Source organism: Phascolarctos cinereus, unplaced genomic scaffold, assembly GCF_003287225.1.
Source record: "Phascolarctos cinereus isolate Bilbo 61053 unplaced genomic scaffold, phaCin_HiC Scaffold_4;HRSCAF=312, whole genome shotgun sequence".
In the NCBI taxonomy this organism is placed as follows: domain Eukaryota; kingdom Metazoa; phylum Chordata; class Mammalia; order Diprotodontia; family Phascolarctidae; genus Phascolarctos; species Phascolarctos cinereus.
In genome coordinates, this window is record NW_027555847.1 from 657898947 (window position 1) to 657918401 (window position 19455).

The 19455-nt window shown below is 42.2% G+C and overlaps 1 protein-coding gene across 4 annotated transcripts in view; it reads left to right on the forward strand.

The window, feature by feature from the left end:
* Nucleotides 1-5076: 5076 nt before the first annotated feature.
* Nucleotides 5077-19455, forward strand: part of ILF3 (interleukin enhancer binding factor 3) — a 32868-nt gene continuing 18489 nt past the window's right edge. For 2 of the 4 annotated variants that reach the window (XM_020995406.2, XM_020995408.2), the window contains exons 1-10: nucleotides 5077-5267; nucleotides 14054-14163; nucleotides 14251-14477; nucleotides 14613-14790; nucleotides 15576-15723; nucleotides 17033-17124; nucleotides 17492-17587; nucleotides 18069-18180; nucleotides 18608-18705; nucleotides 19298-19409. In XM_020995406.2, the coding sequence (XP_020851065.1) occupies nucleotides 14161-14163; nucleotides 14251-14477; nucleotides 14613-14790; nucleotides 15576-15723; nucleotides 17033-17124; nucleotides 17492-17587; nucleotides 18069-18180; nucleotides 18608-18705; nucleotides 19298-19409 (1066 nt within the window). In that variant the 5' untranslated portion in view covers nucleotides 5077-5267; nucleotides 14054-14160. Of the gene's footprint in view, nucleotides 5268-7891; nucleotides 7944-14053; nucleotides 14164-14250; nucleotides 14478-14612; nucleotides 14791-15575; nucleotides 15724-17032; nucleotides 17125-17491; nucleotides 17588-18068; nucleotides 18181-18607; nucleotides 18706-19297; nucleotides 19410-19455 lie in introns of all 4 variants that reach the window. The other 2 variants (XM_020995407.2, XM_020995409.2) reach the window with 2 other exon arrangements.

Consider the following 19455-nt stretch of genomic DNA (forward strand, 5'->3'; position numbering starts at 1 on the left):
CCTTGATATGTTGAAATCTGACAGTATGGACAGGAATTATGGTAGAGAGGAAAGCTGTGAGTCAGGCAATAAACTCATTTATGGTCCTGGACATCTATAGTTTACAGCAGATATGGTGCTTTTGCCACAACAGATAACTGAAATAGGTAGGATGTGAACTTTAAAAAAATTTTTTTAACAGAGGTACAAACCAGGGGGTATGAAAGTTTAAGGGCTAAAAGAGATTCCTATTGGCTGAGTACAAGGAAAGCTTTTTGGAAGTGGCACCATGACTCCATCACTGCTGGTTACTAGGACCCCTTTATGCAGATGATTCTCACATTTATCTGTCAAGCTCTGAATTCTCCCGGCCTCATCTTGCCTCTTCAACTGCCTATTAAACATCTTAAACTCAACATGTCCAAAATTGAACAAATTACTTTTCACTCCAACCTGTTTCCTCTTCCAAACTCCCCTAATGTGGATGACACCACCACCCGCCCAGGTACAAAACCTAGCTGCCCTCCTTCAGTCTCCATTCTCTTTCATTCCCCATAACCAATCTGTTGGCAAATCTCATCAATTCTACTGCCACATCTCTATGAGCACCTCCCATCCCCCTCAAAACCATCTGATACTGCCAATCCTGGTGGTGTAGACCCTTATTACTTCACATCTGGACTACTGAAATAGCCTCCTGGTTGGTCTCCCTAGTCTATTCTCCACTTGGGTACCATGGTAATCTTCCCGAATCCCAGGATTGACAGATCATGTGACTCTCCTATTCAACAAATTCCATTGGCTGCCTATTGCTTCCTGGATCAGACATAAAAAAAATAAATTTTCTTTGGCTTTTAAAGCTCTTCATAACCTGGCCCCTTCCTACATTTCCCCCTCTGACACTACCTCCGATATATCTCGTAATATACTTTGTATGTACGTGTTTGCATGTTGTAGCCTCCATTTTAACATGAGCTCCTTGAAGGCAGGGACAGTTAGTTCATTCTTTGTATTATCAGAGCTGTTTCGATAACATTAGATATGATATATAATATACACGGAGTCCTTTGAGGTTTGCAAAGTGATTTACGTGTGTTAACTCATATTTCCCACACTTAGCCCAGTGCTTGGTACAAGGTAAACACTTAAATGCTTGTTGACTGACTCGGCTCCTGGAATCTTGTCCCAAACACCGTGGGTTAGAAGTTAGAGATCACCACTGTCACTACCCAGTCCTCCTCTAGATTGTAAGACTGAGGCTGCAGATTTTGGAAGCTCATTGACGCCCCCTGGCGGCAGTTTTAATTCAGATATCAACTACGATTTGTGTTTTCCCATTTGTGCCCTCTAATAGTTCTTAAAAAGGTATAACCTCAAAACAAGACCCTTTCATCTTTCTCCTCTTGTTCCCAACTTTCAGCCCCAACCTAAGCTCCCATAAGTTTAGGTATTTTACTGTTCAGAGGCTTAATCTGGGCTGGAAAACGCAACTCTGTTCACTATCACCTTATTTTGAATGTTTCTACCTTTCCTTCCTAATTAAAAAAATCCCTGGAGAGCTATCTTGTTTACCCCTATTTTCTCCTGCCTCTAATCACCTTTCCTCCCCTAGCCCCTCAATATTTTCCTTTGACCTGTGGTCTTGTTCAACTTTCCATAACTGAATGAAAAATACTTAAGTGTTTGTGTACAAAGCACACTGGAATACATGCAAAGAGAAATGCAAGCTAGTCCTTGCCCTCAAAGAGCATACATCGTAACAGAAGACAACACACAGAAGTTTCAGCTCCAAGATATATGGAAAGGTCCTGTGGTCCTCAGGGTTACAGTGGTCAAGGTGATGGTAACAGATCCTCTTTAATATCATTCCTGTTACTAAAACCAGATGTTACCGGTGCTGGAACTCTCTCCTTTGGGTCTTTGGTAGCTCTGGCTGATGAGGGAACAACCAAGAACTGCACTGCCACAAAAGTTGTTTCACCTGCCTGTGGTTTCAAGGGCTAGTGGTCTGCAGGGCTGTACGTGTTTCTGTCTCCCATCCCCAGGGCTCTTTGGCTTCTCTGCCTTTGGGTGGCCATCGGTGAGCAGAGGGTGTTGAGATCGGCAATGGCAAGCCCCTTTCTTTCTCACAAAGGTTTCCCCCCAGGATTCTGGGCTGCCTCTACCAGGGATAGAGGGGAGGTGGTTCGATCTAAGGGGCATGTGCCGCCTCTTGTCTCTTCCTCAAGGCATCTTGCTGCTTCAGGCAGGCTGGTTCACCTTGCCGAAAAGGAGGCAAATTAGAGTGGGGAATAGAAAGAACCTCTCTGGTGGTTTTATACTACCAGGACCATAGAGTTGAGAGGAGAAACATGTTGAAGTGGAAAGAAAACTGATCTTGGAAATTCAAAAGATCCTTAGGCTCTAATCCTGGCACTACATGGCCATGGGAAAATCCGATTCACTTTTCTGAGCCTCAGTTTCCTCCTCTATAAAACAGGGATCATATCTGTAGTACCTACCCTACCATGTTATTGCGAAGAACAAACGAGAGCATGTATGTAGAGTACCATGTAGGGTGTACAAATGCCAGCTGTTGTTAAGCAGAAGTGGAAGGGACCTTGGAAGCCCTCTAGCTCATTCCTTTGTTTCACAGATGAGGTTACTGATGCAGAAAGGCTTTCTTGACAAAGACCTCGCCAGTAGTAAGCAGCAGAGCCATGGAGATTCAGAGCTAGGCAATCTGACTCCGCTAGTCCTTTCCAGACCAGAGACAGCATCCACACTCCTCCAGCCTTGCTCCCGGGTCTTCCTAGCTCCTCTGCGTGCACACAGGGGAGCCAAAGGGCTCGTCAGAGGCCTGCTCTCTCAGAACAAAAGTAGCTGGTGCACACACTAGGACAAGCTGTATGGGAATCCCCAGGCACTTACCTAGGCGAGTTTTACCCTAGTGAGAACTCTCACCTGTCCTTACTGGTTTTACACAAAGCAATAGAGGCTGACTGTCTCAGGCCTGCAAATGGAAAATATTACCAAGTAAGGAGTAAGAAACAGGGCCATGCTGGGTAGGAATTATTTCATAAAGAAATCAAACCACCCTCTCTGTTCAAAGGTGCAGAATATAGGGAATGAGATGGCAACCCTCTCCTGCGCTGGAAGATAATGAAGGTTTACTGTGCAATGTTCTAAAACACACTGAGACAGAAGTTCCTTTGCGACTACAGTAGACGAAAAGAAAAAAATGGAAAAGACCTAGGCTGAGTTCATTGAAGAATGTCCTTTGCTAGGTACGGAAATGACTATGAACATCTTGGATCTGGACTAGAAGTTAAGGTCCTCTCAACTCTAAAAGCCTGCAGCTGTCTGCAATTGCTAATGCAAATTTAATGGCAAAATCACAGTTAATGAAAGGCAACAGTTTGGGCAAACTGCTGCTCTAGTACGTCCTGTGTTCGGAAAAATGGAGCCTCTTCAAGGCTCTGTGTAGCACAACCTTTCCCTATAAAGTCCACTCCCCCTCCCCCTATGCCTTCCCCTCTCAGAGTGTCTTCCATTTACTCAGTACTTACGTTTTATCGGTGGTAGACAGTTCTCCCTCATTAGAAAGTGAGCTTTTTTTTTTTAGGCAATTGGGGTTAAGTGACTTGCCTAGGGTCACATAGCTAGTAAGTGTGTGTTGAGTGTTTGGTCTGAGGCCAGATTTGAATTCAGGTACTCCTGACTTCAGGGCTGGTCTGGATCAATCACTGCACTGAATTGATAAGAGATGGGTGGGATTGTCAAGCAGTAAGTAGTGAGAGGTTAATTCAAGGCATGCACCATTAATCAGGTAAATTTTGTATTTCTCTTTAGCTCAAGAGAAAAAAAAAGATGGGGATTGCTAGGTCAGGGGGCAATGCATTCTTTTATGGTAGTGGCAAGTAAATCACTAAAACGGTAGATAATACTCAAGGGAAACCACTGCAGGGGAAAGGTACTAGGAAAATGGAGGTAGGTCAAGGAATCAGAGGGTTGAGAGTTGCATGAAAAGTAGCTTGAGTTAAGTGAGAGACAAGACTACCAATCCCCTCACACTCGGGGTCTGAGTTTGAGGAGCCCCTGAGCAGGCTTGCAAAGCGATTGCATGGTCTGTTCCGGTGGAGTCTCACAACCACCGTGTGAAGATCAAGTCAAAAAGGGTTCTAGTGAGCGCTCCCTCCACCAATACAGACCACTCTGCACTTTACAGACTTAGAAAGCTGCCTGGGGCCCAGATAGGTTAAGTGACTAGCCAAAGGTCGCACTGCCAGCTTGTCAGAGACCGAGTCTGAATCTAGGGTCTCCGGACCCTGAGGCTGTCTCTCTACCCTACTCTACAATGTCTCCATCTTCATTTTAAAGAAAAATGAAGTGACCTGCCCAAGGCCACAAAGCTTGCAAGTGTCAGCCAGAATTTGAACTCAGGGCTTCCTAACTCCAGCCACGCGGTGGACGGCTCAGGCTGGGCGTCCTCTGTCCAGCCCCATCAGCTTTCCTCCTTGGCTGGGTTTCCTCACCCTGTTCTGAATGAGTAGATTTGGACTCACGGGAATCGTTTAAAATTCTTGCTCTGTTGCTTCCTGGCTGAGTGACCCTGGACAAGTCTATAGCCCTCTCTGGACCTCGGTTTCCTCTTCTGTGACAAGCAGGGGCTGGATGCGACGATTCCCCACAGCCGTACCTTTATTCTCAGCGGCCGCCGCGGTGCCGAGAGCTGGGAACTCTAGTTTAAAAGCTGGGGCGGAGTCTCACGCCCTCTACCCTCCAGCCTCCAGACCGCCCCTCAGGCAGATGCGTCTGGGTCTGCGCCTGCGCCGCTCTGAATCCGGGATGGCGGCTCCTCTGGAACGTCTGCCTCTTGTCACGTGACTACGGCACCTCCCGGCAACCAGCCCAATATAGGGGAGAGAGAGAAAAAGTACCACTAACATGTGACCAGAAACGCACAGGACGCCACAGGCTCTAGCCACTGTCACGTGCCACGGATCACGTTCTCCGCCCCCCCCCCGCCCTCACCTCTACGAAGGGTCCCTGGCAGAGGAGCCTGCGCGTAGAAAAGCGGAGAGAAAAGGGGGCGGGGCGCCTTCGGTCACGTGCTCCCATCTTTCCGGCGCGCGCTCCCGCCCGCCTGCCCGCCCGCTCGCCCCCAGTCCCGGCTCCTCCTCCTCCTCTCGCCATTGCAGTCGGACAGAGCAGCCCAGCGCACCGCGTGGTTGGGGGACCCGGGGGCTGTCGCTGGAGGAGGCAGCGGCGGCGGCGGCTGCTGCTGCTGGCGAGGGGGTGCCGACAAGGTAAGGGCGGGCCCCGACGGGGCTCTCCTCCTTCCCCCTCCCCCCTGCGCACGGCGGCCCAGCGGCCTCCCCCGGGCCCGGTCCCCCGCGGGCGTGAGGCAGGGGGCCGGGGTCCTTGACGCGCTGTGCGGCGCCCCCGGGGGAGCGGCGCGGCCGCTGCCCCTGGGCCCCGGAGCCGGCCCTAGTCCCCGCCCGCCCCTCGCTGCCGGGCCCCTCCCCCATCCCCGGCCTCGCTCCCGCGCTCGGCCGTTACTCTCCCCCATTGTGCCGAGGAAACAAAATGGCGGCGGTGAGGCCCCGGTGCGCGCGCATGTTCCCTTCATCCTCACGCCCCCCAGCCCCGTGCCCGGCGGAGCCTCGCGCCGGTGTCGGCGGCATGAGCGTGCTGGCCCCATACTCTGCCTCCTCTCACGGGCCCGGCCCGGCCCCGCAAGGGAGGGCGTGCGTGCGTGCGTGCCAGCGGGCGGGCTGCTTGCTTGCCTGCCTGCCGGCGCGGCCTCCGGCTTTGTCCTCCGTCCACGCCCCCCCTCCCCATGGCAGCCCCTCCGGGACCCGCGGGCACGGCGGGGATCCTGCCTGCCCCCTCCCCCGGGGCGGTCGCTTGGTCCATCTCCTCGGTCGGGGCCTGGGCCCTGGGAGCCAAGCGCTGGCCCGCGGCACACGCCCCTTTTTGGTAGAGCATCCCCGCTGGCTACTCCCTTTATCCTTGATCCTCGCTCTCGGCCCTGCCCAGTCCCGCGTCTGGGTACCGGTGGCAGGTTGGTGGTAGCAGGCACGGGAGCGTGGGCCGCTGGATGAGGCGATTCTCGCCTGGGCCCTTGTGCGGATTGTGACGGCCCAGGGTTCGCTATGGCCTGGTCTCCTCCGAGCCTCATTGCATGTTTTGAGGTGTTGGAGGGGCTGCGTTTTTGTCTTGTTGGAAGCTGCCACTGGTCTTTTTGGTGAATGCTGCAGCCTCCTTTGTCCTCTTCGGGCGCGTGGGTGCTCCCTTAGGTGCTCTGAGCAGAGCCCTGAGTGGCCTATGGTCTTCCATCTCCATACGGGCATTATGCTTGCAGATCTTGTCCATGCTGCTTCTGAAAAGGGAGGTGGGATGGGGGAAGGACTTGGGTGTATGTATCTGACGATTTTTTTTCTGTAGTGAGAGGCAAGGGAGATAAATAATTGGCATTAGGGAAACTTATCCATACCCCACTGGAATCTCTTCCTCTCCACCTCAAAAAATAAATAAATAAAAGGAAAAGAATCAATAGCAATGGGTGCCGAGATTGTTAAGCAAGTCGCCTGGGAGATTGAATTGGGGATTTGATTTAAGTCTTCCATTGTTCCCTCATAGATTTCACTGATTTGAAATTTTCTTACATTTATAAGTTTAGATTGGTGAGAAGTTGTGTTTCCTATATCTTTGAAAATTCATATTCAGTCAGGCTGTTAGGATGCTAAGGCACAAAATTTGGTCTTGCAGCACCCCTGATGATGAAGTATGGGTAAATCAAGAATAGTAAAGAAAGGCCAATTCAAGATATGAGAGGAAGAAATTCTCATGCCACTTCTGTTATTTTGTAGACCTGCATCATTGTCTTTGCCCATCTTTAATCGTTTGCAAAAACAATCTCAGCTCTTGATCAGCTATCCACAGTTTTCAGAAATTGTGAATGAAATCAGGTTGCCTTTTGTTCTCCATCTAAATACTGGAGGAATCTCTGCACTAAGTGTAGAACCTGTCCTCGCTTACATCAGGTTCAGGTTCCCTGCCCTACAGAAGTTTGGGATCTAAAAGGCTTAGTGGCTTGTGAATCACTGCAACTGAACTGTCCTTAATCACGTGGAAGTATTCTCACTGAAGGAAAATGGCCCTAGGCAACAATTTCTCTAGTTCTTTGCAGTATATTCACAATTTTGCAGGCTTTTCTGTGGACTGTCGGCATCAAATTGTTTTTTTTCTCACATTTGAATGTTTGTTTTCAAGTGGTATATTGGCAAGATTACTGTTAATATTTTGATTTTCCTGTGTCTCAGAATGTGGTGGTTTTCTGTGCATTCCATCTAAGCATTTACTTGTGATAGACTAGAGGAGGAATTGGAGGAAGAGCAAGTGTTAGAAGAGAGTTCCCTGAGGATGGCATCTTCCTTATTTGTGGTAACATATCTTGTCTGTCCACCATTTCTCTGATTGGTCGTTAGCAGAACTTGCATATTGAGAGTGAAATCTGCTTTTAAAGTTTGGTTTAGGCTGGTACCTAACTTCTACGTGGACCCTGTGTCCTTACTTAATTTATTCAAATTTTATCATTCACTGCTTCAGATAAAAATTTGTTCTTTGTGATGTGTGGCATACAAACCTTTGTATCTCAGGATACAAACCTATGTCTCTTGATCCCAAGGCTGGAGGTCTTTTCTATACAAAAGTTCTACCTGTCAACTGATGATACAGGCTTCATATTTCTTGCTACAGTTTTTGGTTGCTTAGGCTACAATAACTTTAGCTTATCCTTTTTTTTAAGGTAAGTGGATGTCTATTTCTGCCAGGCCTGAAATTGTTAGTTAGAAATAACACTTCTAAACATGAGTTAGGTGTATTTGTTTTTTCATCCTCATCAGTTTATTAATTTTGTGTCTCCTAGGGTATGTGATCTGTTAAACATCCAGAGACCCTTCCAAGACAGTACTTTACAGGTATTACAGTATAGTTGGCAAGTGGTAGAGTTAAAACAATTAGAATGATTGCTATTCTTAAGTGTCTATTAAAAGGAATGACCAATTGAATTCTCGCTTCCCACCTCCCACTCCCCATCTTCATGGCTTAAAACTTAAAAACTTAGAATTACAGCTTTCAATTACCAGGGTTGCATTAGAGATTGTCTTTTATTGTATACTATGTCCGATAAATCCTTAGGGAAATGTGTAATGGTAATAGTTGAAATTAATCTTTCTTATTAAGTCATTTTAACATGTGCAAAATGCCTTCACATTCAAATTAAGAAAAAGCCGTGCTCTGGATATTTGAAATGTTGAATCATTTCATCAGAGCTAGTTCCATTGAAAATTTGAATTCTGAAATTATTTCTTTGAATAATGCTTATTCTTAGGCTTACTTTAAATGATTCTGGTTAGAATTAATGGTTGTCAGTCAGCAAGCATTTAAGTGCCTACTATGTGGCCTTCAGGCACTGTTGCTAAGCAATAGGGATATATAGAAAGGCAAAGGTCCCTGCCCTCAACAAACTCATATTCTGAGGGGGGGAGGGAGGGGAGACAAGTATGCAAACAATGCTGCACGTACAAGAAACATATATAGTGTAAAGGGAGGCTAAAGATGAAAAGTCTACTCTTGAGTTACTCTATGATGGATTATTAGTTTACTTGATTCTTTCTCTTTTTTTTCCTCCCTCTCCCTGCTGACTTACTGCCTTTTCACTTTTCTTTCCCACCACTGTCAGAGAGATGGCTTGCATAAATTAAGTGAGATAGAGCACAGAGAATTCACTTTTGCTTCTTCTTAGTTTAATAGTTTTGTACTCCAAGATGAGAACTACTGGCTCAAAGGGGATTTGTGCATTTTCTATGGGTTTTAGCAATCACATACTGTGTGCTAATGACTTTAGCCTTAATAATAAAAAATAAGCACTACTGTTGTTTGGGACCTGACTGTAGTGAAAGGTAAGTGAAAGAGATTGCTGGTTAGTTGTTACATCATAATAAACAGGCAATTCCTTCTTATAAATGGAAGATGTTAAAATAGTTTTTAAAATGTTTTACACTGAATTAGTTATGTGGAAGTGTATTTAAGTGAGGGCTTCATTTTATGTCATAATCTTACTGCCTGTATTTATATTGGATCTTAAGTTTACTAAGTGGCATTGATACTCAGTTTCCAAGTTGACACCTTCAAATTTGTTAAGTCAATTAAATTATTTTCAGTTCAGCTTTTCATAAAGTCTGAAGATGTAAAACAGTTACTACTTAATTTCACTGGTTGGTCAGAGATGGATAAATGAGGTTTGCTTGGGCTAATATAAAGGCCAGGGCTTAGTGCCTATTGAATTGAAACTTAATCCCTCTAGGATTTGTATTGACTCTCTGGCCATTATTGATTGATTGACTCCCTGGCCCTTGATTGATCCATTGTTTCATTAGAGTGGAAATTCTGGTCACTGAAGTATAGTGCTGCCCTAACTAGAATGCTAGTATTGGTGGAAGCATTTTAAGAGTTGCTGTGGCAAAAAGGAAAAAAAAATCATCACCCTTCATCCCCAATTTGTGAATTTATCCAAATCTAATTAAGTTGGTTCTTGGACATCCTACATTTAAGCCATTACTGAACCCCCTACCTGAAGCCTTTCCAGATTGGTGTAGAACTTAGCAGAGAGTATGCTCAGCTGATACAAGGTTTAAAAATCTAGGGTCAAAACTCCCCCCCTCCTCACATTCCAAACCTCAGCTACCTAGGAACATCCCCATACCACAGTGATCAGAGGAAAACTTATTAAACATAATTTTTATTAAATATAACAATTTACATTTGTATAGCTTTAAAGTTTACAAAGTACTTTCCTTGCAGTGATGTGCTAGGTAGGTAATGTAACTTTGAAAACATGTTACTTTCATTTTGTAGATGAAGAAGAAACAAATTTGGAGGACTTGCCTAGGGCCACACAGTTATTAAATGTTGGAGCCTTGATGGTGCCAGTCTAGTCCTCTCCTGAGCCTAAGTCCAGCATACTTTTTACCCACTATTATACCTTAAACTGATTTTTGTTTTGAATGTTCTCAGGTGGCCCTGGCTGATGTTCGGGACAGGGTAGGTATAGGAAACTTCTGAAGTGATAATACAGGAAAACGTTCCATTTGAAGAACCAAGAATCTCCTCTTTTTAACAACAAGTTGAAAGAATCTCATTGTAGTAATTAGGGAGAGTTCAGATGGCAGTTTAAATGATTTCTTTGTATTATGCATGCTGTAGGTATTCTCTTCAGGGCAGGTGAAATAGACTAGTGATCGGGGAAAAAACTTGATCCCTCAGTCATTAAAATTCTTTAGTGTAGAATTTTTTTCTTGTTAGGATGCTTTTCCTCTAGTTGTTGAATATTTAGAAACAGAATCTCAGGCTTTAATAAGCCTCACCGTCATGTTTACTTGGTTTTTTGTCACGTGCATGGAATTAGGATTCTAGGCCTACTATAATATAGTATGCCTTCATTTTTGCTAGCCTGTAGAAGCTTTGCACTAGCAAAGGTCTTTGGATAGAATAGATACTACTATCCTGAAGAACTATGGGAAAGTACTTTCCCATGGAAAACCTAACAGCTTTTAGGGAGAACAATAGAAATGCATACTTGTAATCAGTTGTCCCTTAATATTTTACTTTTTCCCTTTTTCCAAGCCCCACTAGCTCTGCTTTTCTATATATGCGTCATTTATTTCTCACATTGGTAATATCATTTATCTCCCAACATTGAACCTCCTCCACAAGATTTTTTTTTTGTCTTTTCAAAGATTTTTAAAATGTTCAGCCTTGTGCAGCTCAGAGAGGAGTTTCTTAGGGCACAAGGAATCTATCTTTGTGCGTGCTTCCTCACAGCTGAATAAAGGAGAAAGCAATACCTTGATCAAAGCAAGAATTTCAGCTGGACTGGCTTAATTCTTCCACTCATGGTTTAGTTGTATTTCACAGCTTCAATCAGTTATTTCTTTATAAAATTAGAATCATAAAGACAGTTAAGTGTTGTAGAAGCTGTAGGGGCTGTGTGCCAGAAATCATGTACACCACTTTAAGTGTAAATTCTTGGAAAGGTATTGCCATTTACAAAGAATAGATTTTAAAATAGAATTGAATTAGTGAGATATATTCCACAACTATTCATTATTAAGAGATTTTTAAGGTTGGTTTAGATTGTATATATGAGATAAATAGAAGAGCATATCAGTGTGTTAGGCTATAAAGGATTTGACTCCAGCTTTTTAAAATACTCTGATAATTATCCCTTAATTTTATTCACAAAAGCGTGTCATTTATTGCCATATAATTGTGCTGGCCTGTTGCTAGAGGAAAAGCTGGTGAGATGATTTATCAGAATTAGGCAGTGTAATATTGTGAGACACATTAAATTACTAAGGCTTTTAACAACCTACTTGATTTCATTCATTGATATTATTGTCTTTAACCTCCTTGATTTCATTCATTGATATTATTGTCTTGGAGGCAGTAATAAGAATACAATAAGTAAAAGCATCCTGCTTTTTTTAGACTTTTTAGACTTTTTTTCGAGTCATAATTGGTACTTTTTTTTAAAGTTACTGATATATTTTATTTTATATAACCTTCATCTCTTCATATAGTCCTTTCACTACATGAGAAAGCTATCCTTTAGAACAAAGAAGGGAAAAAAAGCAGTTTAGCAAAACTAAACACATCAAATATGTCTTTTGGTATTTGCAGTATTCCACATCCATAGTTCCCCACCTTTTCAAATAAGGTAGAGAAGTATATTCTTCTCCTGGCCCTTCCCACCCCCCCATTTTTGATAGCCAGGCCTGTGATAGCTGTCATTGGTTGAGGAGCTCCCAGGGAAGAACCCCATCTGCCAGTGTGGGTCTGCTTAATGTTGGCAATATAGCCTTAGAGAGTTTCCTGGGACAGAGGAGAAGTGCCTTGCGTAGGGTCACACAGCCAGCCAGTGGGACTTGAATCCAGATCTTCCTCACTCCAAGACAAAATCTTTTGTCACTATGCAGTCTCCTCAGGGTCAAACTCAGTCATTATAATTTTGCTACACTATCAGTTTTATTTCCAAATATGTCCCTCTCCCCTCTCTTAACTAGAGAGCTATCTCATAACAAAGAATAAGGAAAAAAAAGCAGTTCAGCAAAACTAACCAGTACATCATTTGAGTCTGACAGTATATACGGTATGCTGCACTATAGACCTCCACCTTTGCAAAGAAGGGAGAGATGTTCATTTTATTTTTCTTTTTTGATCCAAGCTTTATCATGATAGTTATATAATGTTCATTTTTTAAGAATGTTATTCTTTCCATTTACATTATTTTCATTTTGTATGTTTTCCTGTTTCTTCCTTCTCTCTGCATCAGTTCATATGTCTTCCCAAGTTTCTATATATTCTTCATGTTCTTTGTTTCTTATGGTGCAGTAATATTCCATTATATTCATATATCACAATTTGGTTAGCCATTTGTCAGTTGATGAATGTCTACTTTGTTTCCAGTTCTTTGCTACTACAAAAAATGCTACTATAAATTGATGTGTCTTCTGTCATCTACCTCTTTGGGGTTATGTGCCAAGCAGTGGGAATTCTGGGTTAGAGAGGATGAGCATTTGAGGCTCTGTTAACATAATTCCAAGTTGCATTTCAGAATGGTTGTAGCAACACTACCAACATTTGTGTGCTAGTCATGTTTATTTCACACGTATTGTCATACCTGGGTGTTTCTAGATTTTAAAAAAAGTGTTGAATATAAACAGGTTTTAGCCCAAATAATATAGACAAGTTCATTACTGGTGAAAAGGGTCTGATGGAACTTTTTTCTTGTTTTATGGAATCAGAGTTTGAAATGAAGAGTCTGTCCATTTTTTCTGTGTTTGGGAGACTGGGCCACATAAAGAAGCATCAGTGGTGTTGCAAGGTGTTTTAGTTGGAAATTTTTACTTTACTTGATTTGGAAACATCAAGGTACATTATTGGCAGCTGTGATTCAGCTTTTATATTGTAACCTTTATATTATGGTCCAAACTAGTGAACATAGTTCTAACCCCTTTAGTAGAAGCCAACCTAGATTGGACCATGTGTGGTTTATTATGCAAATACCTGATGATTTTTAAAGTTAGCATCTGGCTAGCTATATTCCTTATAATATTCCTATTCAGCTAGTTAGAGTAGATATTCAGTGGTTGTATCATCTAATGATCTTGTTCATATGCATGTCATAACAACCAGCACTTTTGAGCTTCTTAAGCATGTAATTTTGTGTAGATTCCTGAAGTGAATTCTCCTGCACATCTATATAAATTTCTTTGAATTTCTAATTAGAACTATTAAGTAGTCCCAAGATCTTGTGGGATGATGTTAATTCGGCCAGCAAAACTGTGTATGTAAGTACTGTCTCCTATGGTGTTGGCCTAGTACTTTGACACTTATATTTTAAAGTGTAAGAGTCAGCAGTTATACAGAATGAGTGATTTTTTTTCAGGACCTTATATTCATCAATTCTGTTTTCTTCATTGGAAGATTATTCTTGTGCAGACTGGATTGTTTGAATGGAATAGGAATTCATAGATTGTAGTTGGATTGTACTGACTACATTGTAATCTTAGCTGTGTTTGTATTTAAGTTGTTATAGATTATAGAAAGCAGAGATCTGAAGGCTTGCCTTGATTCATGATGTCATATCTTAACATATTTGACATGTTATTTTGAGAAGACGTGTTCCTCCCTGAAGTTTTTAAGAATCTCTCTCCATTGATATTCTGTTCTAACCCTCACACCAACTCCCTGAACCACTGCTTTGCCATATCCCTTCCATCTGTATATAGCATTTTCAATACCATTATAGTGGATCACTTGAAGGCAATTTATAATTGGTATTTGAAATCTTTAGCTCCTCAATGAATTGTTTGAAAACACAATAAAGCACTGTCCTACTATGTGCTCTGGCTTCATCAGTATGACAAACAACTTTACTTATCCATGCATTTTAATAACTACTAATGGAAGCTACAGTTTACTGTACTGAACCATTTGGAACTAAATACTCTTTCTGGTTTTTTAGATAAAAGTGGCAGAATTGATACATCCAAGGACAACTGTCATACGGTTTGAAAAATTAGCCGAAATTTAATTCTTAGACACTACAAAAGAAATCCCAAGAAATAAAAAATGGTAAGCTGCTAATATTCTTAGCTCTTGCATGTGTATGGTAATCTATTTCTCTATAAAATTTATAACTTTGAATTATTTATTTTCCAGCGGCCAATGCGTATTTTTGTGAATGATGACCGCCATGTGATGGCAAAGCATTCTGCTGTTTATCCAACTCAGGAGGAATTGGAAGCTGTTCAGAACATGGTATCTCATACAGAACGAGCACTTAAAGCTGTGTCTGATTGGATAGATGAACAGGAAAAAGTCAGTGGAGAGCAGCCTGAACCTGAGGCTATGGATGTGGTAGCTGAAGAAGAAAACAAAGAAGGGGGGTAAGTTTTTGGCAGGCCAGTGAGTGTAAACAGCTCCTTTCTTTTTAAAAAAAAAATGGCCAATTGACAGTGGGATGACTGGGTTCCCAACCAAAGTGAGTCTAACTTCATAAGATTTATTGGTTTGTCCCTCAGGGAACAGAAGACTGAGCACTTGACCAGGACTCTTCGAGGAGTGATGCGGGTTGGCTTGGTAGCAAAGGGTCTCCTGCTCAAGGGGGATTTGGATTTGGAATTAGTCCTTTTGTGTAAGGAGAAACCTACAAGTGCCCTTTTGGACAAAGTGGCGGACAACTTGGGAGTCCAGCTTGCTGTGAGTATAGCTTTAGGAGGCGGTAGCCCATGCCCACTACTTTTAGCACAGACCAAGAATCATTTTTTGGAACCATTTTGTAAAATTTTACAAATTGCTAGCCTCATTTTAGGCCCATATTTTATATGTATCAAATTGAATATTTTCATCTGTATGGATTAGTCTGGTCTTTTACTTATTGACATTTTATACTTCATTGTAAATCTATTAAGCAATGAGCCATGTCTGTAATAGTACCCAAAACGAGACTAATTTGTTTGATAACAGAATTATTAAAATCCAGATTTTTATTTCCTCAGATGAAAAGTCAACTTTTGCTAGGACACAGAGTGCATAATTGAAGTTCAGATAATCTGAAAAATACAATTTAGCCTCTACTACTGTTGCTTTGTATAGTAGATGTGTTCCTACAAAGTTGCAGATAAATTGATGTATGTGTATATTTTTTTTAAAGTGGACTCAAGCTGTGCTTATTTAATCCTTGATTAAATGCTTTTGTAAAGCACAAGATTTAGCATCTCTTAGTTTATCTTTTTTTTTTAAAGTTCAGGTTTTTATATGAATGAAATTTTATTTATGAAAGCCACCATCTTTCTTAGCTGTGAAATGATTACATAGGCATGTTTGAGGGGGAGTCCATCAAACAGCCTGCTCAAATGACAAAGCTAATAAATAAACCCTAAATAATTTTTTCTTGCTTGCTACAGGGTTTTAGGTTGATATATTAACTACAACCTAAGGTGAAAAGTGTTTTGAAAATTTTTTTTTATAATTTTGCATTACAGGCTATTACAGAAGACAAATATGAAATAATCCAATCCATAGGTGAAGCAGCAATTGTAATAAAAAATACAAAAGAGCCTCCATTGTCCTTGACCATTCATTTGACATCACCTGTTGTCAGGGAAGAAATGGAAAAACTTTTAGCTGGAGGTATGGAAGGCTGAATATAGTCAGCAATTGTCTGGAAACTTGAAAATGTTGGTGTTAACTCACTATTTAAATGTGCTATTCAGTTTTAGATTGTATTGGTCAAATTATGCCTAAATAGATGTCATCACTTTGTCTTAAAGATCAAATCTCAGTGTTCACCTTTGTGAAACTTAAGGGGATTGACAATGGTTGTGCTAAAATTGAGTAGCACTTTTCATTTGGGACTTCACCATTTTCATTTGGGGCCTTTAGTGTGTTCATGTAAATGTTGTAAAATTGTTTTTGTGTCAGTTCATCATGTGGCCCTTTGAAACCGTGAAAACATGGTAACTTTAAAACTCTTTAAAAATTGTTGAAGACTACTGAATGAATTCTGCATGTTCATGAAGTTGGAGATATGCAAACAGTTTGTGTTGCTGCAAAAATGATAGGTGCTTCATTTGGTCTCTTCATCTGACCATTTTTAGTGGTTGAAGTTTACAAAATTCCCAAAGGTGTGATGTGGAGTTTTGGATAAAGTTACACTCTCATTTAATTATGTTTTTGAAATTATAGATGACTTGATGTCTGATCATTTCAAAATTTTTTGTTTTGCTCCAAGGAATGAATAAATTCTGTATCATAAACATCACACAAATGCTCCTGTTTGCAAAATAAAGCTTTTGAACTAGCCTTATCTAAAACCCTGATCTGCAGATTAAAAGGAAAAAAATTAACTTCAATTTTGCTGCAGCACAGTCTGAAGATGCTTTTTTTTTTTCTGTGGTCTGTTGATTGCCTTTGGTTCTGATATCTGACTTCGTCTACCAAGCCTTTTAGTTTGTCAACTTTAGGGACGCTGGACCTTTGACCAACAGGACTCTCTCTGTCACAGGCTGGGGCCAAGGCAGTCAAGCCTTGTGGGCGGAAGTGGTTCCCTTCGCTCTAGAAACTTTAAAATGACATTGAAAGCAGAGAGGGATTTTATTTTAACACCCCCTTTTTCTTATTATAGGTTTGTAAATCAGGTAGTTTTGGGGAAAAAAAACCCAGAAAGTAATAATAACATGTAAAGAAAGGATAGAATTTATAAATCTTCCCTTTAAATAGGACTTTTCCTTTTGCAGTAACTTCCCTTTTTGCAGTTTTTAAGTTTTCCTCTTAGGGAAGAGTCAAGTACACTTTAGGTTCTCCTTCCCTGGTAAAGGGTAGAGATCAACATCTTTTGGGAGCCTCAGCTGCCCTTTAGGAAGCTGCCACATCCCCTTTCCACCTGACAGAAACCCCTTGGTCAAACTGTACCTTGTCTTCTTATTCCATCCATGAATAGAAACGCTATCAGTCAACGACCCCCCGGACGTTCTGGACAGGCAGAAATGCCTTGCTGCCTTGGCGTCACTCCGACACGCCAAGTGGTTCCAGGTTTGCATCTTGTTCTTATATTTGTCTTTAAGTAGCAAATTCATAAATTTTAACTGGCTAACTTTATATTAAAGTACTTAACATGGGATGACAGCTGTGCTGAATTTAGCGCCTGTTGAGTACAGTAGCTAAAGGAGCACCTGAATGAATTTAACATCCCAGAAGGGGACTTGTAAAGGAGTAGAGGCATAGTTGCTGCTTTGTGTTAAGAGTAATGTTGCTTTTCTACATCATAATGACTCAACTATAAACTTTAATGTTGTGACTCTACATTGTTTACCCTTGACAAAGTAGCACCGCAAGACATTCTTTGCCTTTGGTGTGTGGGGGTGCTTTGGTTTAAAGTGCCTGTGCTTTATTACTCTAGGCCAGAGCTAATGGGCTGAAGTCGTGTGTCATAGTCATCAGGGTTCTGAGAGACCTATGCACCCGTGTTCCTACTTGGGCTCCCCTTAGAGGATGGGTAAGGGTACCTTTTGATGGCCATTTCTACAATTTTATATGTACTTTCTTTGTGTGATTTTCTATGTGAATGGCAAAAAACTTCTTGTAACCTGAAACCATTTCCAGCTTCACAGAAATTGCCTTTTTGGGAAATAAAAGTGAGATTTTATTATTTTGCTATGTGTATTTTCACAACCATGTCTTTACCTCAACTTCATACCTCCCCCTACCTAGAATAGTACTTGAAAATAGTAGTTATTTAATTAATGTTTGTTGAGTTTAATTCAGTCAGCTAGAGGGCTTTGATATAGAAAACTCAGATGTACTTTTAGATGAGCCCAAATTCTTTGTTTTAGGAAGAACTGTTGAGCATGTAGAAGCCCTCTCTTGGAGTTTGCCACAGACAGACACACATATATTCAGGAAAATAATTTGTTAGGAATCTTTGGCACTTTTTGTTCCTTTATCATTTTTTTTTAAAAGTCTCTATCATTTTTTAGCCCCTGGAGCTTCTCTGTGAGAAGTCAATTGGAACAGCAAATCGACCAATGGGAGCTGGCGAGGCCCTCAGAAGAGTGTTGGAGTGCCTGGCATCTGGGATCGTTATGCCAGGTTGGGTGACTTCTCAGCTTTAAAACTTGCAGGGAAAGGAAAGGGACAGAGGCGTGTTCCTCAGTGGTGCATTGACTGGGTTAGGGCAACAGTACCTTGTCCACTACTTAGGGTATAAGCATGTGACTACCCTCTTGCACCATCATATCCAGCCCTGTGCCGGAATCCGCAGCTGTGAAATCAGTGCTTTAGCGGACCGATTCAAGGGCAGTGGTGACCCACTCCCACGTGACTTACATGCTCTGAAATACATGTGGATTATTTCTTAAAAGGGCTGGACGCTGAGTGGGTCACCTCGCTCAGTGTGTTTCCAGAGCTGGGTGTGGATGGGGCGGGAGGGGAAGCACCTGATTCCCTCTACCAACACCACCTCTTCAGAGATGCTAAAGATAATCCTCTGCATATCTTCCTTGTTTCCTGCCTTCAGATGGTTCTGGCATTTATGACCCTTGTGAAAAAGAAGCCACTGATGCTATTGGGCATCTAGACAGACAGCAACGGGAAGATATCACACAGAGTGCTCAGGTATAGTTATCTCCATTACAAATGTGATCCCTTACCCAGTCTTTAATAACTGGCCTCCAGTTCTGTTACTGGGTATTTTTAGTGTAGCTCTTTGAAACTTAGTCAGATATGGGACCAAAGGTAAATGGATCCTATACTAATACAGGGGACCCCAATCTGGTTTTCTTTTTCCCCATGGTGCCATACGTAGTTGTTTTCTATCCCCAGTTATGCTCGAGTGCTGTTTTGGACACCGAGGTCAAGGGGCAATTTTTTCTGTTATTTTTGCTGCTAGTAGGGCTTGTTTCCCTGCATAGATATAACATAGCTTCGTGTGGCATATGGGCCCTAGTTTGGGAACCCCTGTACCAACAAGAGGGCAAGGGGGATGGTCACAGGCTGATCTTCCACCACAGCAAGGTTCGGGGCCCTAACAGTCAGGATTGAATCCAGGCTTGTTGGGGGCCACCTTGCTGTTGTGGGGGAGAAGTCATTACTGACACCCAACTTTTGGGGTTGGGAGGGTCAGAGATCCCTCATGAGTAGTAGTGAGCACACACCATAATTGCAGTCAATGTAGGGTAGACAAGTAAAACTCCTCTTCCCATTTTAGCATGCTCTGCGACTTGCTGCTTTTGGCCAGCTTCACAAAGTTCTTGGTATGGACCCTCTCCCTTCTAAGATGCCCAAGAAACCAAAGAACGAAAACCCAGTTGACTATACTAGTAAGTATCCAACCCCAAATTCTAGTGTTTGGCTTGAATTGTCATG